Here is a 24,383-nt window from a genome sequence, read left to right on the forward strand (position 1 = left end):
CCAACAGTTGTGTGAGCATGAAACAAACAATTAAGCTGACACCGGTGTGCAGAAATCACTAATTACTGAGTTTTCCAGCGCGGATTAACGCATGAAGAGCTGATGACAAAAGGCATCTGTTAACTGTATCTTTCCTTCTGCGCCACCCAAGCTCGAGTTAATGATCTGTTAAGGTGCCCTGAGAAAATAATTAAAATTGCATAACAAGATATTTTATTAATGGCTTATTTGGGATAGCTAGCTTTGGAAACTTTCAGGGTATTCTCCTGTAATCAGACGGACGGCTTGCTTCTATCTTAATAATGGTGGCAGGCGGAGCTGTGCAAAGCCGAGATACTTTTTAGAAAAAAAGAATTCTAATCTCTTGTTTATCCAAGGCGCCCAGCCAAGAGTCACTTCGCCTAGGGAAAAAAAAAGAAAAAAGGAGAGTCTCGTGTGAGAGATGCCCATCACGTGCAGAGGAGGATCTAACATGCAGCTAGAGAGCCTTGTAATACGATGCAGAGAGTCCATACCGAGCCCAAAATTTCTGCTGTTGAGCAAGATGGTTGTTAAGTGAGTTTTGCCCGCCTTGGTTGCCACAGGTGTTAAGTGAATCGCTGCAGTTGTTACATTAGTTACGGGGTTGTAATGTGAATCTGACTGCCCCCGTTGATTTAGCTCGGGGATCTCCAAACTTGGCCACTTTAAGACTTGCGGACTTCGAGGACTTCCGGTTTGAGCTTCTTTGGTGAAAGACCGAAACTTCGTCTCTCCGAGGCTTTGATCCGTGCTCACCGCTGGAGCATCCTGAGCCAGCTGGTTTCGGGGCTAAGCCACCCCGTAGAGGTGGTGAAGAGGGGGGAGACTGCCAGCAGGGTTGAGGAGAGCCGCATCTCTCCTCCCCAGCTAGCCATTACTCCCTTTCCCGAAGGCGGTTGTAGCGGTGGTCAGAAATGGCCACCACAAAGAAGAACTCGACCGGAAAAGAATGTGCAGGAGGAAGATAAGAAGAGAAAGTTTTGATTGACCGGATCAAACAGCAAAAGCAACAAATAAGATACCCTGGAATTTAAACTTAATAACATTGTTCCCAAAGAAGATTTTGAAGCTGCGAAGGACAGAGAGGGGAAAGAATTAGGTTTTTTTTTCTTCCCTTCCTTATACTGACAGCTAAGAGACTTAAGCAAGAAACTGAAAAAAAAAAACCACTGACATTAATAGGCATCTAAGCTGAAAATAAAAGTCAAAGGGATAATAAAGATTTCTGGAAATTTAAAAGTTTTTAAAAGCTGGAAAGGGGGGGGGAAGAATAGAAGGGCAGGATCTGGAAAAATGGAGGAGATTGCCTGGAATTAAGGAATGGAACTGTAATTAAAAGGAACTTACAGTGAGATTTTAACAAGATTCCTCAAAGATACATTTTAATGGAAAGAGAAAGGGAGTTGAAGTCCACAAGTCTTAAAGTGCCCAAGTTTGGAGACACCCTGATTTTAGCTTGTCAGAAGTTCGCAAAAAGGGGTGGGGAATCACGAGACCACAGCAACCGTTGAAAATACCTGCCAGTTGCCAAGTGTCCGAATTATGACCACCGGGATACTGCAATGTTCGTAAGGGTGATTTCAGTGCCCTTGTAACTCCGGTCATTCAATGAAAGGTTGTAAGTCGAGGACTAACCATATATCTTGATCCATACAGACAGCCCACAATTTGCAATCATTTTTAGCAAAAATGAGTTTTAGTTTATTTATCTAGGTCTAGAACACAGGACTGCAGAGCTAACTCACTGCCCACTGCCAGCAGTTCGATCCTGGACAGCTCAAGGTTGATTCAGCCTTCCATCCTTCCAAGGTTGGTAAAATGAGGACCCAGATTGTTGGGGGAGCAATAGGCTGACTCTATGAAGTACTTAGATAGAGATGTAAAGCACTGTGAAGAGGTATATAAGTCTAAATGCTATTGCCCTTCCTTCCTTCCTTCCTTCCTTCCTTCCTTCCTTCCTTCCTTCCTTCCTTCCTTCCTTCCTTCCTTCCTTCCTTCCTTCCTTCCTTCCTTCCCTCCCTCCCAGTGGTCAGAGTGCAGTACTGCAGGTTACTTCTGCTGCCTGCTGGTTGCCTGCAATTTGGCAGTTCGAATCTCACCAGGGTCAAGGTTGACTTAGCCTTCCGTCCTTCCGAGGTTGGTAAAATGAAGACCCAGATTATTGGGGGCAAGAGGCTGACTTTGTAAACCACTTAGAGAGGGCTATAAAGCACTCTGAAGTGGTATGTAAGTCTAAGTGGTATTGCTATTCCTTCCTTCCTTCCTCCCTCCCTCCCTTCCTCCCATCCATCCATCCATCCATCCATCCCAGCTCAAGGTTGACTCAGCCTTCCTTCCTTCCAAGGTGGGTAAAATGAGGACCCAGATTGTTGGTGGCAAGAGGCTGACTTAGAGAGGGCTGGAAAGTGCCATGAAGCGGTATATAAGTCTAAGTGCTAAGTGCTATCGTACAATCTCTTCTGTCACAGTAGTTAAGCCAATCACTGCAATGAAGTGATTGGATTAACAACCATAATGCAGTCATTAAGTGAATCCAGTTTCCCCCATTGGCTTTGATTGTCCGAAGATCTAGGAAGGTTACACATGGTGACAACATGACGCTGGGACACTGCAACTGTGGTAAGTGCACACCAGTTGCCAAGGACCTGAATTTAGATCGTGTGACCCTGGGGACCTTGCAATGGTCATTAGTGTGGTCTCAGTGCTATTGTAACTTTGGTCATTAAGTGAAAAGTTGTTAAGTCGAGGACTTTGTTGCTTAGGAATTGTTTGAAGTTACGAACTACCCAGAAAGGGGGACTTACAACCCTTGTTCAAAGGGGTGTCTATCAGTGTTCTGACCAAGGCTTCCAGAGACCGTAATTAAGCACACGCTCAGTTAAAAGAATTCCTGTTTTATTTCAGCGCTGGGAATTATGTTCATTCCCAGCCGGTAATGAGTCTCAAACAGTCCCTCGAGATAAGCACCCACCTTTCTCTCCTTTGAATTGCTGCCAACAACAGAAGTGCTAAATGAACTATAAAAAAACCAACCGAAGTACAAAGTCCACACAGAGCTTCAAGGATTAATCTGAACAGAATGAACGACTTTGCTTCCTGCAAAGGTTTCTCTACCTTTGCATGTCTTTATATCTTATGGGAGGGGCCAATCATCTCCAAGCCTTACTCCTGAGTCACCCCTTTTGTCTCAGCTGCTCTTGCCTTCTGGAAGCTCTGTGCAAACACGCACTGGGAACAGGCTCCCCTTGTTCCTCTTCCTCGCTGCTGCCAGACTCCGGAGGCTCCAGAGTCAGCACCCCACTCCCAGAAGGTCCTGGCCCCATCTCTGCATCGGACGCAGGACCCTCGTCTGAGTCCTCTCCAGACTCCTGGACTGATCCACGTTCTTCTCCACTGTCCGATTCCGCTGCCGTCTGCACAGGCTGCTGGCAAACCACAACAGTCAGAGTCTTAAAGAAACCAGCAGTATATAGGTAATCTTTGACTGTTCAAAGTTACAACAGCCCTGAAAAAAGTGGTTGATGAGCGTTTTTAATAATTACCACCCTTGCAGCATTCCCCATGATCGTGTGATCAGAATTCAGATGCTTGACCATTGACTCGTACTTATGATGGTTGCAGTGTCCCTGGAGGGGGTCACGTGACCCCCTTTTACAACCTTCTGACCAGCAAAGTCAATGTGCAAATCAGGTTCACTTAACAACTGTGTTATTACCTTAAAACTACAGGATTCACTTAGCTTCTGTGGCAAGAAAGGTCGTAAAACAGGGCAAAACTGTCTTGCTTAGCGATGGAAACATTGGGCTCAATGGTGGTTGCAATTTGAGGGCTACCTATAATGGGGTGGGGGTTAAAAATAAGAATAAATAGAATAAGAATAGAATAGAATAAAGAATAGAACAAGAATAGATTAGAATAGAATAGAATAGGAATAGGAATAAGAAATAGAATAGAGAATAGAATAGAATATAGAATATAGAATATAGAATATAGAATAGAATAGAATAGAATATAGAATAGAATAGAATAGAATAGAATAGAATAGAATAGAATAGAATAGAATAGAATAGAATAGAAAATAGCGAATAGCGAATAAAATAGAATAGAAAATAGTGGAATATAGAGGATAGAATAGAATAATAAGAATAGAATAGAATAAAGAATAGAGAATAGAGTAAGAACACAATAGAATAAAATAAGAATAGAATAGAACAAGAATAGATTAGAATAGAATAAGAATAAGAAATAGAATAAGAAATAAAATAGAAGAATAGAATAGAGCAGAATAGAATATAGAATAGAAAACAGAGAATAGAATAAGAATAGAATAGAATAAGAATATAATAGAAAATAGGGAATAGAGAATAGAATAGAATAGAAAATAGAGGAATATAGAGGATAGAATAGAATAAGAATAGAATAGATAATAAATAATAGAATAGAATAAAGAGAACACAGAATACAGAAAGAACACAATACAATACAATACAATACAATACAATGCCAAATAAAATAATCAAATCAAATCAAATCAAATCATGGGCTTTGCTATTTTGGACATTATTTTTACGGATCTGTGTCTTAGCTTTTATCTTTCTGTTGACATTCAGGGTTCCCAGGGCAACTGCCACGTACACAAACAAAGGGGACCTTTGATCCAGACTTTGATCTAGACTTTGTAGACATCCCTCAAGAGGGGGAAAAGCCACTTCTTAGTTTCAGGCTCACAGGCAGCCGTGGTCCTGAAAGGCCCCCCTGCCCCCTGCCAGTTCTGCAGAAGAGTCACTGAGAAAGGTAGATCTCCCTTGGGGTGGCATCGGTGGTGAAATTGCTTGCCAGTTGGGCTGAACAGTAGTGGGAAAAAAGCTCCAACGGTCAGCTGAGGGGAAAAAGAAGAGAAAAGCACAGAATTGGCCCCTCTCACCTGCCCCTATGCTTTTCCGTTCTTTATCCTCTCAGCGGATTGGCCTGGCAGGGCCTCAGCTGGTGTTTGGAAAGCTGCCTACAGGCGCGAAGTATGCGGTCACCAAACTGGTAGGGGGAAACTGATAGCCCCAAGATCCAGATGGATTTTGACAGACTAGCACACTGGGCCGTATCTAACAAAATGAAATTAATGTAGAGAAAAGTCAAGTCTCACACTTAGGCAAGAAAAACCGAAAGGACACCTATAGACTGGGTGAAACCAGGCTCAATAGCAGGAACTGTGAGAGGGATCTTGGAGTCTTAGTGGACAACCAGCTAAATAGGAGCCAGCCGTGTGCAGCAGCCGCCAAAAAAGCTAATGCAATCCTAAATTGCATTAACAGAGGGATACAATTGAGATCAAGGGAGGTACTAATACCACTCTATAAAGCCTTAGTAAGACCACACCTAAAGTACTGCATCCAGTTTTGGTCACCACCTTATAAAAAAGATGTTGAGACTCTAAAAACAGCACAGAGAAGAGCAACCAGGATGATTAGAGGACTGGAGGCTAAAACATACGATGAACGGTTGCAGGAACTGGGCCTGGCTAGTCTAGAGGAGAGAAGGACCAGGGGAGACAGGATAGCAGTCTTCCAATATTTGAGGGGCTGCCACAGGGAGGAGGGGGGTCAAGCTATTCTCCAAGGCACCCGAATGCCAGACAAGGAACAATGGATGGAAACTGAACAAGGAGAGATTCAACCTGGAAATAAGGAGAAACTTTCTGACAGTGAGAACAATCAACCCATGGAACAGAAGTTGCCTTCGGAAGTTGTGGGAGTTTCATCACTTGAGACCTTCAAGAAGAGACTGGACTGACCTCTGTCAGAAATGGTGCAGGGCGGGGGGTTGGACTAGATGACCTACAAGGTCCCTTCCAACTCTGTTAATCCGTTATCTGTTAAGTGAGAATCCCACCACTGGATGGCGTCACGGCCTTGCTGGGGCCCTCTTAACCCAGCTTTTTAACAGCCTGAGTGCAGGAACTTTTAAGAGACCTGCTGGCTGTAAATATCCTGCTTTGCAAATTTTATGGGCTTAATTGGGATTGTAGATTGAGGACTACTGCAGTCCTCAATTTACGACGAGTGGCTTAGCAAACGTTCAGAGTTAGGGCCGACCTCCAAAAGCCAGTTATGTCCCAGTTTCGAAGGTCTGACGCCGCCCACCCCCCAGTGGTCACATGACTGCATTTTGGGCATTTGCCAATTAGTCTGAACTTATGGTAGTTTGTATCATCCCAGGTTTCCTGGCCAAACCTGTTGTGGTCATAAACTGAGGACTACCTATACTAGTTTGGAGTTGATGCATCTGCAAAAAAAATCCCAATCAGCATTATCACGAGTTTACATTCATGAGTTAAGCTGGAGTTTCTTATAAATACTTATTCCCATAATTGTATCTCAGCTCTGTTGCTTTGGTTCCCTGCTTACACGCTGTAGTTTCTCATTCTGGGAGTCAGATTCGTGGGGCTGAACTTTGAGGTCATGCCACAAACCTTTCTAGTGTATAAACAGAGAGGAAACCCCTCCTCCACTCCCTGCTGGCACCATGATGTTACCTAGTCAAACAATGAAATATCTGCAAGCAAACAACCAAGTTCAGAGAGTACCAAGGATCCCACAAGCTCAACCCTGAACTCAACCCTGAACTACAGACATTTTCTTCTATCAGCTTTCTCGTGTTCTGCTTCCCTTATCTTGAACTCAACGGGCCCTGCAGTTTTATCACATAACAACGAGGGAGGAGGGAATATGTTTTTTTTGCATGGACAAAATTCCATCTTTTCCTAAATACACAGGGTCAGTTTCTACCAGGAGCAAGCTTGCCACAAGATGGACAGCCCCATCGACTGTATAAATGAATTCTGATTTAAACAAGAATGGATTCAGGATTGAGACTGCTCACAAAGAAGATTACAACCATGATTGGAACCAGAATTTTGTCAAGGAGCTTGGACTCATATCAAACGACCTAAGTGCCAGAGCTCACTGTAACAGCATTGCCAAAAAGGCATTAAGAGTTGTAAATCTAATCTTATGAAGATTCTCCTCTTGTAATATTGAATTAGACCAATACTCGAATATAGTTCATCCATCTGGAATCCGCACTGTATATCAGACATTAATACAATTGAGCGAGTCCAGAAGTATTTAACGAGAAGAGTACTACATTCCTCTGCTCGCAACAGAATACCGTACATCACCAGGCTTGAAATTTTGGGCTTGGACAACCTTGAACTATGCTGCCTACGTTGGGACTTAAGTGTAGTACACAAAATTATCTGCTACAATGTCCTACCAGTCAATGACTACTTCAGCTTCAACCGCAACAATACAAGAGCACACAACAGATACAAACTCAATGTAAACCGCACCAAATTTGATTGCAGAAAGTATGAGCAACAGAATGGTCAATGCCTGGAATGCCCTACCTGACTCTGTTGTTACATCCTCTAATCCCCCACTCCTTTGCCCTCAAACTAACCACTATTGACCTCACCCCATTCCTAAGAGGTCTGTAAGGGGCGTGCATAAGTGCACCATCGTGCCTACCGTCCCTGTCCTATTGTCCTCATTTATTGGTACCTATTTCCTGTATTCTTACTCATGTTTATACCTATACCTATTATCTTTTAAGCGATTGACAAATCAAATAAATACATAAAAATAAATTTCCATTACTCAGCAAGGTGGTTGCTAAAGAAGTCACTCCCAATTTTATAAGCCTTTTTTTGCCACAATTGTTAAACAAAACATTGCGGCTATTAAGCCAATCCCATGGTTCTTAACTAGCAAATGTGACATTCTCCATTGACTTCACCTGTCAGACATCAGCTGGGAAGGTAGCAAACGACAATCACAAGACCCTAGGACACAGCAACCATCATAAATACATGGCAGTTGCCAAGTGCCCAAATTCTGATCATAAAACTAGGGGCACGCAGTGTTATAAGCACAAGAGCCTACCACAAGTCTATTTTTTACAATGCCGTTGTAATTCTGCTAAACATATTGTTGTAGGTTGAGGACTTGCTGTATGACACATTATGCAAAGACTCGTCACTCTAGAGAAGACCGATGCTGGGAAATGAGGAAGGAAACCAAAAAGGAGAAGTTTTATTTATTTGCTTATTTTTATTTATTAAATATTTATGCCGTCCATCATCCCTCCACTTAGGATGGTGGCAGGATGTAAGTTTGAAAAAACAAAACAAAAAAACAAAACAGGACTGCTCAAACTCTTGTAAATTTGATTGTTTGTAACCTCCAATTGGACCAAAAAGTGGGCAAGTTTTTGAATCAATATACCTCAAATGAGCTGACTTACAGAATGGGTCTAAAATCCAGGCGCTGCGACTCCTCTCCTGTGGGATTGAAACTTGGCAAAATTGTGGCTGCTTCAATGCTGCCCTACCGCCACTCAGCTGCACTCAGCTGCCACCTGTAATCGTCACTTCCATCCTCCCTGCTATCTTCTTCCTACAAGGAAAGTCGGAGTAGGGGTAGCCAGCCGGAGTCCCAACGTCTATCCAACTCTCCTTGCTTCTTTTGACCACGCAGGGTCACTGTGTTCCTCTGTGTACGCAAGAAATATCTCCGACACAATGACCCAACAGGTTGCGGTTGACTAGTAAGCAACGAAATCGATGGAGGTGGGATTTATTTTGGGTTGCTTTATTCAAATGTCACTCTGAAGGCAAAACCTCTCAGGTTAAGGCTAGCCATATTATCTCTACAATATCATTCAGAGATTCAAAACTTAGGAAGAATTTTGCTCCATGCCTTTAGCTGAGCAGTCCATTCGCAGCAAGAGCTGGGTAGAAAATAACCAGTGTTCTGCGCCTAAGTTGCACACGTTCAAATCCTTAACTTGATTAAAGCTCCTGGTATATTTCTTCCCAACCACAGTAATCTACAAGTAAATCTTGGGTTGTGATTGTAGTCCTTGGGTTACATCTCTTGTTAGAACATTGCCAGTTTCCAATAGTACAGAATGTCTGTGACTAAGGATGGTGGCTTGGCCATTCTACAGTGAAACTTCTAATGAGCTTCTCTCTCGTGTTGAAGGACATCACCCAAGGACATATTTCAAATAATCAATATACATCCAGGCAAATCCCTATGGGATCCTGGTTAGGGATGTAAAACTGTGGGATGGACTCAACCATGGCTCTAGCACAAGGGTCTTCAAACTTGGCAAGTTTAAGACTTATAGACTTCAACTCCCAGAATTCCTGAACTAACATGACTGGAGGAGGAATTCTGGGAGTTGAAGTCTGCAAATTGTAAAGCTGTAAAGTTTGAAGATCCCTACCCTATGGAGACAGATCAATGTTTCTCAACCTAATAAGATGGGTGGACTTCAACTCCTAGAATTCCCAGCCGACATGTCCACCCATCTTAAAGTTACTGAGAGACAGTATAGTTGATGGATTTGTTTTGTTCTCTTGATCTAAAATGCTCAATTACAATTTGGAAATAAATTGGGAATACAGGAATTGGTTATGTCTAGTTTAATGAAAAGGAGACTAGGGGTGATATGATAGCAGTGTTCCAATGTTTGAGAGGCTGCCCCAAAGAAGAGGGGGTCAATCTATTCTCCAGAGCACCTGAAGGCAGGACAAGAAGCAACGGATGGCAAGTAATCAAGGAGAGAAGCAATCTAGAACTAAGGAGAAATTACCTGACAGTGAGAACAATTAACTAGTGAAACAGCTTCCTTCCAGAAACTGTGGGTGCTCTGTTACTGGAGATTTCCAAGAAGAAATTGAACAGCTGTTTGTCCAGAATGGTATAGGGTCTCTTGCTTGAACAAGGGGTTAGACTAGAAGACCTTCATGCTCCCTTTCAACTCTTATTCAAAAAACCAAAAAAGGTGCTGGGGCAAGAAACACTGATGTAGATGGAGGACTTTCTTTGTTCCCTATATCTCAAATCCTTGAATTACAGTTGTTAGAAGGATTGTGACTACAAAGACTGAACCATATAATTGCTAAATTCCTACAGTGATTATAATAAAAACCCAGCAAATTAAGAAGGGCAGCTAACACAACTGAACGGATTGATTTATGCCCTTGTTGCTTTTCGGGCGAGAGGAATTTGCAGCTGCATTTAAATGCTTTCATCCTGAATTCCATTCCTTCTCCGTCTTTGCTCTATTACCTTTCTTCATCCCCTCTTCTTCCTTTTTCTCTGTTCCCACCATGCCAATTATCTCCTCCCTGCGTTCAGCATTCTGCCTTGCGCCTCCACTTCCTAAAGGGATAGCCTCTTTAATTAAAACATCCCCGAGAAAGGCATTTTATAATGCCCAATTAAGTTTTGGCAAACAGAGGGATTTTCAGAAAACCGATAGAGCCCTGTGGGAGGACGGTATTGAAAAAAACGGATCTGCTTTCAGTGGAGCAGCCTCCATCCTTTTTGGCAGGGAGATGAAGAACACACAGCACTGTTTTATCTGCCTCTCATCAGGATGCTCAGATGAGGTAGACTCGACCCCTGATAAGAATTCTGCGAGTTGAAGTCTACATTCCTGGAAATTCCCTAGGTTGAGATATCTCTATCTGACACGTTGATAGGTCATTGTGAGAGGCAGGAGTGAGGGAGAAAAGAAAACGAAAAATAACAGAATAACAGAGTTGGAAAGGACCTTGAAGGTCCTCTAGTCCAGCCACTCCTCAAAGAGACTCTCTCATTCCAGAGAGGCTCTTCTTAAAAGCGTCTGAGGTTGGCGCACCCACAATTTCTGGAGGCAGCTGCTCCCACCGATTAATTGGTCTCGCTGTTAAGAAAATTTCTCCTTTGTTGGAGTGGGGATAGGCTGGCCATTGGAATTTTGAATCTGAATCATTTTTTGCAACTTTTGAACAGTTGCTAAGCGTCACGAATAGTCTTGAACTTACAATGGTTCATTGAGTGGCTGTTTGAAGTTACAACGGCACTGGGGGGAAAAAGTGAATTATGACCATTTTTTCACACTTATGACCATTGCAGCATCCCCAGGGTTACCTGATCAAAATTCCGACACTTGGTCAAAGACGCGTTTGTACTGTCCCGGGGTCATGCGATCCAATTTTGCGACCGTCTGAAAACCAAACCTCTATAACTGTTTGGTTTGGCTCTGCAGCCCAACAGGACAGACACAGACTTCAGAGAGTAATTAGGACTGCAGAAAAAACAATTATTACCCACCTGCCTTCCGTTGAGGACCTGTATCCTGCAAGAGTCCAAAAGAGGGCTGTGAAAATATCTACAGACCCCTCACATCCTGGACATAAACTGTTTCAACTCCCTCCCTCAAAACGACGCTATAGAGCATTGCACACCAGAACAACTGGACACAAAGGAGAGTTTTCCCCTGAATGCCATCACTGTGCTAAACAACTAATTCCCACAAGACTGTCAAATTACTTAGTAAGACTGTATTACTATTATTCTTCTCATCCTACCTATCACCTATCTCTTCCCATTTATGACTATAATCGTGTTGCTTGTATTTTTACAATTTATATTGTTTTATTTGTTCCCTAGTATGATTTGATTGCTTATTTAGTATCCCATGACTATCACTAAGTGTTGTATCTTATGATTCTTGATGAATGTATTTATTTTTTCTTTATGTATACTGAGAGCTTATGCATCAAGACAAATTTCCTTGTGTGTCCAATCACACTTGGCCAATAAAGAATTCAATTCAATTCAATTCAATTCAATTCAATTCTATTCTATTCTATTCTATTCTATATTCTACATTCTATTCCATTCTATATTCTATTCCATTCTATATTCTATTTATATTCAATTCTATATTCTATTCTGTTTTATTCTATTCTATGTTCTATTCTATATTCTATTTATATTCTGTTCTATTTATATTCTATTCTATATTTTATTCTATTTCTATTCTATTCTATTCTATTCTATTCTATTCTATGTTTTATTCTATTCTATAGTCTATTCTATATTCTATATTCTATATTCTATATTCTATTCTATTCTATTCTATTCTATATTCTATTCTAAAGGGGAAGAACTAATGGGGAGGTCAGATTCACTTACCAACCATGCTACTAACTTAACAACTTCAGGGCCTTTACCATTTTGAGCAAGGAAGCTTGTAGAACAGGACAAAATTCCTGTAACAATTATCTCGCTTGGCCACAGAAATTTTGGCCTCCATTATAGTCGTAAGCCAAGGAGTGCCTGTGTCATGAATTTAGATATGGTTAACGTGGAAGAAGTGGCCATGCGTTCGGGACCAATTTTTTATCCCTCCCCCAACCAGGTGCATGAAAGCATCCTCTGCTTGCCACACCTTTTCAACTGGCTGTTTTTCTGTACACAACTGTGCAAAGAGAGTCGGGGAGGCGATGTGCAGGTACAAGCCTCCCCTGGGGCAAGCCGAAACACACTGCCAAGACCAGCTTCTTCCCAACAGTTAAACCGGGATTGGGGAAGATTTGGAAGGGCAAGCTGCAAAAAAAACCTAGCTGTTTTGAGGCTTTTTCGCTGTTGTGGGTTCACTGGAGGATAAAACCCACTCCAAACAAACAGGAATCACAACTGCCTTTTGCTTTGTGTTTTCTAAACATACTCCTTTTAATCTATTTTTAGAGAGAGAGGCAACAGAATAATATGTTGTGGCTCTGTCTTGGAAAAAAACCAAAAAGCATTCTGCTTCTCATCCCCATCAACTCTCCTTTTTTTAAAGGTAGAATATTCCCGAGGCCCCAATTTGAGCTGCGGACTGGATTCTCCAGTTGAATGTGGCCGCTTGAGTGTCTGAGTTTAGTTCTCCGAGCCAGACCTTTTATTTTATTTTTCTAAAGTGGTGTAGGGTTTCCTGCCTAAGCAGGGGGTTGGACTAGAAGACCTCCAAGGTCCCTTCCAACTATTCTATTCCATTCCATTCCATTCTATTCCCAAAATTATACATTTTTCCCCAGGAAGGGAATAATTGCACTCGTACAGGAGGATCATAGAGTATTTGACTTATTCCCCAATTGGAGAAATTACAGGTAGTCCTTGACTTACGACAGTTCATTTAGTGTCAATTCAAATAGCAATAGCACTTAGCAATAGCCCTTGGACTTATATACCACTTTATAGTGCTTTCCAGCCCTCTCTAAGCGGTTTACAGAGTCAGCCTCTTGCCGCCAACAATCTGAGTCCTCATTTTACTCACCTCAGAAGGAGGGAAGACTGAGTCAACCTTGAGCCTGGTGGGATTTGAACTGCCAAATTTCAGGCAGCCAACAGTCAGCAGAAGTAGCCTGAGTACTGCACTCTCACCACTGCGCCTCATAACAAAGTTACAGAGGCACTGGAAAAAGTGACTTATCATAAGTCAAAGATTGTTTGTACTTACTACTTGTCTGAAATAGTATAATTTCTCCTGCTTGAGCAGAGGGTTGGACTAGAAGATCTCCAAGGTCCCTTCCAACTCTTTATTGTTATTCTATTAGACAGATTTTTCTCTATGACAATCTATCCATCTGGGGAACCCTTCAGGTCTTGCAACAATGCTTCCACATCACCCGAAAATAAGACCCTGTCCTATATTTTTTGCCACCAAATAGGTACCAGGTCTTATTTTGGGGGGTTGTCATCCACGCGCGACACCCCTGGCCTCCTTTTCGCTGTCAGAGGCCTTCAGGAACTTCTTCTTCTGCAGCCAGCAAGGCTTTCCCGAAGGCCTCTGGAGCCAATAACAGAGTTCTGGATCGATCCAGAGCTTTGTTATCAGCTCCAGAGGCCTTCAGGAAAGCCTTGCCAGCCTTGCCGGCTGCAGAAGAAATGAGCCGGCAAGGCAGGTGTCGGGGGGTGCGAGGCCTGGCTACAACTGTCCAAAGGTAAATAGTAGGGCAGTTCCACCCCCTATCCCCATCCTAGCTTAATTTTTACCCGTCTACTCTTAATTAGGGCTTATTTTTTAGGTAGGGCTTACTTAAATACTTACTCGTATTTAAGGGGAAACAGGGTATGTAACTGAGTTCATCCAGCGTCCTACTGATCTTCTTCTTGGGTGAAGATGATGATGATGTCACCCATTGCCCCATCTCCATTGACAGTGGTCATCCACCCTTTCCTTCCACATCTTTCATCACTGTGGACTTTGCAAGGGAGCTGGACAATTGATTGTTATCCAATCAGTGTTGACTTCTAGTGACCGCATGGGTTGATCTTCTCCAGGAGAAACTGCTCTCAGCCTTTTGTCTTTGTAGTTGAATCCATCCACCTTCCCATTGGTCAATCTCTTCTTCTCATTCCTTCCAACATTTTTTTCCTCCACCATTGTGGATTTTTTGAGGAGCTGGTTCAATAGTCCTCTTCTTCTCTTTGCTTCCATTTTTCCCAGCATTAGTGTTTTCCAGAGAGCTGGATGTTCACGTCATGTGTCCAAACTAGGATAATTTGACCCAGGTCATGTTTGCTTCGGAATGAGAACTCTACGTTTATTTACACAATGACCCCGTCAGTTTGTTTTCATGCTATTTTTAGGTCTCTTCCCTAACGCCACAGTTCAAAGGTGACAATATTTGATCGCCTGCTTGCTTAAAATCCAACTTCCGCTTCCATCCAGGGCAGGGGTCCCCAAACTTGGCAACTTTAAGACTTGTGGACTTCATCTCCCAGAATTCCTCAGCCAGCAGAGGAATTCTGGGAGTTGAAGTCCACAAGTCTTAAAGTTGCTAAGGTTGGAGACCTCTGATCCAGGGGATACTTCTGGCGATGACCAAAACAGTTGCTAAGTAAGTTTTACCTCACTTTATGACCTTTCTTGCCACAGTTGTTAAGTGAATCACCGCAGTGGTTATATTAGTCACATGGTTGTTAAGTGAATCTGGCTTCCGCATTGACTTTGCCTGTCAGGTCGCAAAAGCGGATCACGTGACCCCAGGGACATTGTGAGCGTCATAAATATGAGTCAGTTGCCAAGGGGGAGAATTCTGATCACATGATTATGGGGATGCTGCGACGGTCATGTGAAAAACGATAATGAGTCGTTTCTTTCAGGACTGTTGTAATTCCCAATGGTCACTACACAAATGGTTGTAAGTCGAGGACTGTCTATATTTCTGGTCCTAAGTTTGTGTGGTTATGGAGGGGATGCAGATCATGTCCCTATGACTCCCCTGTTGGTACCTACACAAAGCTGCAGGTAGTCCTTGACTTATGACCACAATCAAACCCATAATTTATGTTGCTAAGCAAGACAGTTGTTAAGTGAGTTTTGCCCCATTTCACAACCTTAATCACAAGGGAACGTCATGCGAAAAACAGCCCCGTCGCTTTTTTTCAGTGCTGTTTTAGCTTCAGTCAGTAAATGAACCGTTGTAAGTTGAGGACTAGCTGTGTCCTTCCTGTCTTCTTTTCTTTAAGGTAAGCAGCCCCTACTTACAACCACAATGGAACCCAAAATTGCTCTGGTGAAGAGAGATGGTTCTTAAGCAACTTTTGCTCCATGTTACGACCAGTCGTTAAGCGAAACGCCCCTTTTGCCGCCTCCACCGCTGTCAGCGAGACCTCGCCCCCCCAAAGCCAGGCAGCCCTTTCCTTCTCTCCGCCCACTCTACCGGATTGGCAGGCGGCGGCGGGGAGACCCCGCCCCCTCTGCGGAGAGCCTTCCCTGAAGAAACTCCGCCCCTTCTCCTCCTTCCAGCCTCTGGCATTGACAGCCGCGCCGGGAGAAATCCCTCCTCCCCTCCCTCCTTCCGCTTCTTCCATTGGATGGACAGGCCGCGTCGAAGAAAGCCTTTCCTCGTTCGGGCGGATTGACGGGGTGGGTGGGTAGATAGGTGGGAGATAAGACAGGCCGCGCGCACTCCCTCCCCCTCTCTAACAGGGCGAGGCGGACAGGCCCCGCCCACTCCTCTCCCTCCCCGCTTGACAGGGTTCAGATGGAGAGGCCCCTCCCTCCCCTCCCTCCCTCTGGATTGACAAGACGCGGCGGAGAAGCCCCGCCTTCTACCTGGATTGACAGGCCGCGGCGGAGAGGCCCCGCCCCGTTGTTTACTGGTCTGCCGGGGCCGGCTGGCTGCTGTGAGGCGGCCGAGTGAGCAGGCGCTGCGCGGCTTTCCCGCCTACCTGGTGATGCCTGAGGCGGCGGCGGTAGAGGCGGCACAGGCGGCGGCGGGCTCCTTGCCGTTCCCTTCCTCCTGCTCGGGGCCGCGGGGCGGACGGCGGGTAGAGCATCCGGGGCGCTGAGGGCGGCGGCGGCGGTGGCAGCGGCGGCGGCGGCCGCCCTCGAGCGCTCCTCAGCCGGCGGGGGCGGGATGAGGTAATGGGGGGCGGCACGTGAGGGGGCCGCTTCCTCCTCCTCCCGCCTGACGGTGCCATGAGCGCGCACGGGGGCTGCCGGGGTCGCCCGCCTTTCCCTGCCCCGCCGGGGTCCGAAGCCAGCCGTAACCGGGGGCAGGGGGAAAGGGGGTGGGGCGGCTCTCCTGGGCCGCGGGAGACGAAGGGAGATGCCCCGCCGGCCTGCCGTGTCAACGCGGGCGTTTTTGCGCCTTTAGCCGCTCCTTTGGCCTCGGGGAGGGGGGGTCACTTTTAGAAACCCCTCCCCTCTCTTCCTCCTCCCCAAGGGGCAGTGGGTTTTTTTTCTTTCTTTCTTTTTTTTGGGGGACGGGACGGACTCCCTCCGCCCGCGGAAGGCCGGCCCGAAGAGAGACCGGGGGGGCGTGTGTGTTCGGCCGGCTACTCCACCCCCACCCCCTCCTCGCCCCCTTTTTTGGGGGTGGTGGCTTGGTTCGGCTTCGTTTTGGAGGAGTGGTTTTATTCCCCCTCCCCCCTCCGCCCACCCTCGCCCCATTTATAAATCCGCCTCTCGGCTTCCTAAAAGCAAAGCTTAATTAAAAAGTGCCCACCAAAGCTGCCTCTGGGAGGGAAATAGCCAGGTGAAAGAGAGAGAGAGAGAGAAAAGCGCACTCAGTTTCCATGGACAACCCGTCCATTATCACCCAGGTGACTAACCCCAAAGAAGAAGAAATCCTGTCTTGCTCTCAGGATAAAGGTGAGAAGTTGGTTTCTCGGTGGGTCACCTTAAGCCGTGATCAAGCCACCGCCACCCTGGTTGGGTTGGATTTTGTGTAGTTGGTGGTGGTGGTGTGTGGGGAGGAATTGATGGTGAAGCGAACTAGTTGGGGTGCGGGATACGAACCTCTCCATCCCATTGGGGGGGAATAATGTCTTGCATCCCTAACAGATGAATTAATTCAATACAGCTCTTGGAAAAAATAATAATAATAATAACAACATGCTTTTTCCGCCTGTGTTTGTCTCAACTTCTTTGTAGGCTGAAGTACAACTCTGTATAGCTGGCTGGTTTACTTCTGCTTGGCCAGCCCGGGGTTTAAACCCCAGGCTCTGGCGGAGCAGACCAAACCTTCATTGAGCTTATTAGGAGGACTTTTGAAATCTTGCCATGTGTGTGTGTGTGTGCGCGCGCGCGTGCGGGGCTTGCATGTGGGATATGTGGGAGAGGCAATTTTTAAGGATCCCTTCAAAATGGGGATCGGGAATGGAGACATTTTGTATAGGGTACATGCCGAATCTGTCATTGAAGAACGGAGGGGACATTTGACATCCAAAAAAGACGGGCGAAACAGAACGGGTCCGTACGCCTGCTGTTTTAAGATCTCATCCCAAAATAAATAGAAAGTGCCTTGCAGCCTCCCTCTGGTGGGAAACCTGGACAGGCTATTTTAATGTTTTTTCCCCCCTTAAACAGATGGAAGGCTTGAATTAAGACTTCGGGTTGATGGAGCAAAACTTTAGAAATAAGGACTGTCCTAAACCTTTAAAATATGAAATGTATTGCAATTGATTTAGCTGTGTAGATATGTTACGATGGGAACAGGGGCTTTGGAAGAAAATAAAAGAGATGGGGAAAAATCTGATGTATATGTGCTGTCACCTGGAAAAAAAAATTATAATAATCCTGAGGCTAAAGATGTTTTTTTATATATACAAGAAAAGCATTTACTGAGTTTTGGAGCTGTGCTTAGTGTGCTGTATGTTTGTTCCAGTTCTGTACTTGTTTCAGCTGGGATTGTGCAGGTTAATAGCCAGTAATATTCTGGTGAAGGCTGGAGCATCCTGCAGGGGATTGGAATTCTACATTTTATTTTTCTGGTTTCTCTACTCTTTAATTCTGTGACTTTTCCTTTTAATTATTATATCTGCTGATAGTGTAAATAATGGAAAAGGGTATTTTTTTGCTACAGGTTTAAATTTCTCTATAGCTTACCAGAATTTAATTTTTTTAAATAGTTGTGGTTTCTTCTCTCAATCCCTCCATTTGCAACAAATGTTTGGAGATTCTGATATTTTAAAAATCTTGCTTATGGTACTTAAATGTGGAAAATTGATCACCAATCACATATAAAACATATGGTGAAGAGTTAGTGCATTTAATATATAATCCCAGGTGTAACAATGGTAAAATGGTAAGTTCACAAACTTGAGAAATGATTGGATATTTTCATATTAGGATATTTTCTGGGAAATACAAATACAAAATAGTTATCATTTCGCAGATAAAGCTTTTGTACACCAGTGATTCAGATTGGTAATATTCTTCACCCTTTTTAAATCCATGGCTGAAATGGAGCAGGCCAAGTTGAATGTTTGTCTGCCACCTCTCCCCTCCCCTCTTTCAAAAATGTTCCTGAACAACAACAAGTTTAACTGTTGTCCTAAATATGATTATTAACTACAATTCTCTTTTAATTGATACTTGATTAGAAAACAACACTTTAGTTAAAACGTGATTAAAATTAGAAAGTTTGCTTCTGATTTCTAAATCATGGTTAATAAATTGGGGTGAGTGCCATGGATCTAGAATTTTTCACTATTGGGTTTATATTTTTAAAAAGGCACCAAAACCACCTAAGCAAAAACTGTCAATTATTGATGAGGATTTAACTGTAAAGTTATTAAGGAATTAGAGAAGCGGTCATCTTTCAGCTCCGAATATTGGGTATAATTTGATTTCGTGCTCTGTGTGCGTGTGTGGATGGAGATGGGGGGCTATTCTTAGGCTTAAAATTTATTCTGTTTCTTTCCATAAATATGTCCACAGGCTTATAAAACAGTTACACATTTAGAGCTTTACAAGCCGGGACATTATTGGCCTTTGGTTTGATTAACTATGATTGTATTTGCATTATAATAAATATGAAATATAAATAAATAACACTGGAGACCACCACTAGTGTCATCACATGGCTGAAGTTGATGGGTTTGGAAGCTAAGCACCTTTGGGCTTAGTTGGGTTTTCAATGGGAGATCACTAGGCTGTATGCTAGACTGGGAAGTAAAATATATATATATATTCAAAGAAGGCTGTGCCTTAACCTTTTCCATAATACGCCAAGAAAACTGTATATCTATAAGATGACAAGGGATCAATCTCAACTCAAAAGAACAGGACCCTTGCCTTGGACGGAGCCCAGAATTTGAGATATTTTGGTAAACAAACATATTTTGGTTGTCAAGATCCTTTTTTTTCCCTCTAACAAAATCCCATTTTGTTGACAGAGTTTATTTTCACATGAGTATAATAGGTTTTGAGCTGGGTTGTTCTTTCTAGATACAGTAAAATGCCAGCCCATGAAAAACTGGGTTTGTTTGTTTTTCCTGGCCTGGTTTAGTAGAAAAAAATAATAAAATTTAGCTGTTATTCTGGAACTGCCATGATAATCTTCTCTTGTAACCTCTCTCCTATAAAATTTTGAGCCATCCGCCATCACTGCATGCCTTAGGTTGAAGGGCCTTCTCTTGATCTAGGATGTAGCGGGTAGGAGGTTAGACTAAATCGCCAGTGCCCATTCTGCTGCTCCTGGTGAAATGCACTTGCATGTTAAAGTTGGGAATGCCCATCTCGTTTTGTGGGCAAGATGCCAACTGCATAGGAAATTCTTCCAGAATTCTCACTTGTGTTGCAGTTTAGAAAGGGAAAGGCTCTATTACTTTTTTCCATACAGCAGAAAATCTACCTCGGCCTGATCCCAAAAAATAGGGTGGCTGAGGAAATGCTGTTCATGTCCCCAAGAAATAAGAGGTTACAGAATAAACATTGGGGACCTTATCTCTTTGCTGGTTTTTAAACTTGTGTTATACAGGTAGTCCTAAGCAGTTTGTTTAGCGACCATTCGAAGTTACAAGATCACTGAAAAAAAGTGACCACCATTTTTCACACTTAACAACTGTTACAGCATCCCCATGATCATGTGATCCAAATTCAGATGCTTGGCAACTGACTCCTATTTATGAGGGTTGCAGTGTCCTGTGATCCCTTTTTGCAATCTCCAAGCAAAGTCAATGGGGAAGCCAAATTCACTTAACAACTGTGTTACTCATTTAACAAGTGCAGATCTGCTAAACAACTGTGGCAAGAAAGGTCATAAAACGGAGCAAAACTCACTTAACAATTGTCTCACTTAGCTACAGAAATGTTGGGCTCAATTGTAGTCCAAAGTCAAGGACTACGTTTATTTGTGTATACTCACTGAACGTTCAGTATCAAACATAACAGAATATTTGCTCATAATGGCTCTGTGAGGGGGCTTACTAAAACAGGAGAATTATGAGTTTTATCAGTAAACAAAGGTCCGAATGTGGTTTCCCTCAAATCTGACTGAGGACATTAGCCCAGCTTTCTCCAACCAGATGTTCAAGGATGTTAGAACAAAATATTTGTCCTCCCTAGACAGCATGATCATAATCTGATAAAGGTAGTCCTCGGGATATGACAGCAGTTGGCATCAGGATCGCTGTCATTAAGCATTTCAGTCAGAAAACACAACATCTCATATGACTGCATCACTTAGTATTAGCCGTCCCAGTTGCCACTGTAAGTAATCCTATGACATGCAGGTCATTAAGCAGGAAGTGTTGAAAGGAAAAGGGTGTGGGGATGATGCAGGAGGTAGCCAGGGGAGGCCATGAATTGAAGGAGTCGGTTTGGAAGGCCTATACCCCACACATAAATATAGGTAGTTCTCGACTTACAACCACAACTGAGCCCAAAATTTCTGTTGCAAAGTGAAGATATTTGTTAAGTTTATTGTGCCTGATTTTATGACCTTTATTGCCTCAGTTACATGAATCATTGCAATATATAGTAACCCATTAAGTGAATCTGGTTTTATCAGAAGGTCACAAAAGCGGATCACATGAGGCATAGCAACAGTCATAAATACAGACCAGTTGCGAAACATCTGAATTTTGGTCGTATGAATGAATTTTGAATGGTCTCTAAACAAATTGTTGTAAGTCGAGGACTACCTGTTCAGAAAGGCCACAGATTAGATGGTGCAACATAAGCCCAGAAAAGCCTTGGGGGTGGGGGTAGATGGTACGGCATGGGAATGGGTGGCATGGCTCAAACGCTGGAAGGTGAGGAGGATTTATCAGAGCAACTGCGACTTTCCCTGCTTTCTTCCCCAGTGGCTGCTTCTGGGGAAGCTGGCAGGGAAAGTCACAAATAATGATCACGTAACTGCGAGTCACTGGATCTGTCATAAGTGTGAGCCAATTGCAAGCACCTAGATTATAATCAGGTGGCCGTGGGAACACTGACAGCCAGAACTGCGAAAATTGATTGAAGTGCTACTCCTTCAGCACTTAAAATGGTTACTGAATGAGTGGTTGGTAAGCGAGGTCCTGGCTTACTTGGTAGGCACTCAAATAGATAAAAGTTATATGGACCATCATAGCAAGTTGGACAAACTGACCTGGCGCTCCCTGAGGAAGCATTAGCTTTGTAAATATTAATTTGGCAACTGGTCTTCAGTTGAGAAGCAATGGCCCACAAAGTGAAACAACATAGATTCCATCCTTTATCTGAATTGGTACATTGCCAAGATCAAAATACACAGCTAAAACAATATTGTTTTCCAGTCAATTCCACACAAACTACATTATTTGGCAACCACAGGAATCTTATCTTCAGTAAACAAGAGGTTGCAATCTACGAAGAAATAAAGTTTTGTATGCATTTTCTGGTTCTTTGCTACTCTATATTTACATTCGTTTTGCAATGAAATTCAGTGGTTCCAAACTATGTACTATAATTTGTTAAGTGTAAAAATGTTGCCTAGCAGTATATAAATCTGCGTTTTATTTAAAAGGGATGATCTCTAAACAGCCGTATAAGGATATACTGTAATTGTATGTTTTTTTGGGAGTAGTCGAGCATAAAAAGAAAAAAAAAGAAGGAAGGAATGTTTAAATTTTCCACAAATAAGGAAGTACAAATAAATTGCATATGGGATGTTTTGATGCTGCTGATTAAACATATTTAATTTTTAATGATATTTAATGATATTTTTCAAAGTATTCTTCTGTTGCCCCAGGTATCTGCCTGACTCCTAACCTTCAAATTGAATGTTAGTATAAGGAGGAATAGTTATGATACAAGTAGTCTTCGACTTAACAACCATTCATTTAGTCACTGTTCAAAGTTACAGCAGCATGTGTGACTTAACAATCTGTTTTCACACTTAACAACCATTGCAGCATCTCCTTGGTCATGTGATCTAAATTTGAGCGCTTGGCAACTAGCACATATTTATGACACTTGATTGTCCTGGCTCATGTGATCATCATTTGTAGCCACCCCTGCTGGCTTCCAACAGGCATAGTCAATGGGAGAAGTTGGATTCATTTAACAACCACATGATTCACTTAACATCTATAGTGGTTCGCTTAACAAGTGGCAAAAAAGGTCATAAAATCAAGTGCAACTTATTAACAGCTGCCTTGTTTAATAACAGAAATTCTGGCCCCAATTGTGGTTGTAAGTTGGGAACGATCTGTATTATAGTGGGATCCTTGGTGCTCTCTGAGCTTGGCTGTTTTCTTGAAATGGCTGCATCAAGGACTCCACAATTCATTCTCAGCTGCAAATATTCTCTTCTGTGGTGTTGACAGGAGTGTAGATGTTCCTTGTGTTATTTTGTGACCTGCCTGGAGTTATCATGCAGGTAAGCGGAGTGGCTGTCTAAGTAAAGAAATTTTCTGTAGCATTGACTTTTTTTGGGGTGTGGGGGAACATAAACATTGTAAAGATACATGGAAGCTTGAAATGTTTAAAAAATTGTGACCACATTTATGTAGAAATTTTCTCTGATTTTATTAATGTTCGTATAATGGACTTTTAATACAGTAATGCAAGTTGAGGTCATTTTTATTCTTCATTGGAACAATGCTTGTGGTTTCCATTCAGTAAAAGTGATTTTGGTTCATGGTAAAATTAGTGAAAAGTCCTTTTTCTTCTAGTAACAGTTGTTTTAGATTAATATGAACTTTAAACATGCTTAATCATAATTTCTTTCCAGATTCATGTTGCTAAAATTAAGTGCTTTGAAGAGTGATTGGGTGCTAGGACTTTAAGCATAACTGTTTTTTGGTTGGCATGTTAATATTATATAATCCATATGTAGCTCAGATGATACAATAAGGTGAATGTAAGCTGAATACAGAGTTAATTAATTGGCACTGAATTATTGTATAGCAACAGTGACATGGAAATTTATTTACATTGGATGGAACTTGTGAAGCAATGCAATTGAGGTCTTCAAATTCTTCTCATCTTTCCTATCAATAGTCTAGTAGATTTATATTCTGCATATGTATGGTTTCTTTTTTCTTGTTTACCAGCCTGCTTTTGAAACCATGTGGAATAAAGTTTTAGAATCTTTTTGTGCTCCAGTATGCTCAGAAATACAAGAAAGCAAGTTAAAATATGCTTAATAGACCATGCATTGTTCCCAGACATCTAACAAGTGGTGGCACTCTGACCTCTCTCCTTTACAGATTAAAGGATGGGGAAAGTGTGTTGTTTCCTTGCTTTCAACTTCTGCCTTAGTCATCTAATTTGGTAGGTAAAATCTGGTGAAATCTTTCCTTTTTTTAAAATCCTGAAATAACCAGCCAAAGCTACACATGCCTAGAGAAACGGATGGTTGTTTTTCCTGCCTCTGTTGTGCAAGGGCTGACTTCTAAAGGTATAATTTGGACTTTTATGTGGTGATGTTAACTACTACTTCTCAGCCAATGGCAGGTGCTATTCACCAGGACTGATACCGAAGGAGAAAAGGTAGCCAGCAGTAATGGAATCATTTTGATGTGGCTTTGAACTTATAAGATGAAGAATTCTTGCTAAGAACATTTACGTTCAGGTAGCCTTTGACCCACAGCCATTCATTTAGCAACCATTCAAAGTTACAACAGCACTGTCAAATGGTGTTTACAACCAGTCCTAAGTTTTGGTTGTCCCAGCACCCCCACCCCTTCCCAGTCATGTGGTCACGATCTGGGCCCTTGGCAACCTATTCACATTTATAACCAGTTGCAGTGCCACATGATCACGTGATCTCCATTGGC

At 42.8% G+C, this 24,383-nt stretch overlaps 2 protein-coding genes and 1 long non-coding RNA gene across 6 annotated transcripts in view; 1 reads left to right on the forward strand and 2 right to left on the reverse strand.

The window, feature by feature from the left end:
• LOC113426404 (glycine--tRNA ligase) overlaps positions 1-16,876 on the reverse strand; it is an 87,677-nt gene extending 70,801 nt beyond the window's left edge. The window contains exon 1 of the mRNA XM_087946969.1: positions 16,080-16,876. Coding sequence (XP_087803095.1) covers positions 16,080-16,331 — 252 coding nt within the window. The 5' untranslated portion in view covers positions 16,332-16,876. The remainder of the gene's footprint in view (positions 1-16,079) is intronic.
• Positions 1-24,383, reverse strand: part of LOC148128753 (uncharacterized) — a 271,070-nt gene that overhangs the window by 70,801 nt on the left and 175,886 nt on the right. The gene's annotated exons all lie outside the window — the stretch shown is intronic.
• The window catches only part of CTDSPL (CTD small phosphatase like), a 71,513-nt gene continuing 63,214 nt past the window's right edge, over positions 16,085-24,383 (forward strand). For all 4 annotated transcript variants that reach the window (XM_087946985.1, XM_087946983.1, XM_087946987.1 and 1 more), the window contains exon 1: positions 16,085-17,004. Coding sequence is in view for 2 of the 4 variants with exons in the window: in XM_087946987.1 (XP_087803113.1) it covers positions 16,929-17,004 (76 nt within the window). In the remaining 2 variants the exon portion in view is untranslated. The remainder of the gene's footprint in view (positions 17,005-24,383) is intronic.

This window comes from Notechis scutatus, chromosome Z, assembly GCF_049901735.1.
Source record: "Notechis scutatus isolate UNSWTSFEM ecotype Mainland chromosome Z, rNotScu1.2, whole genome shotgun sequence".
In the NCBI taxonomy this organism is placed as follows: domain Eukaryota; kingdom Metazoa; phylum Chordata; class Lepidosauria; order Squamata; family Elapidae; genus Notechis; species Notechis scutatus.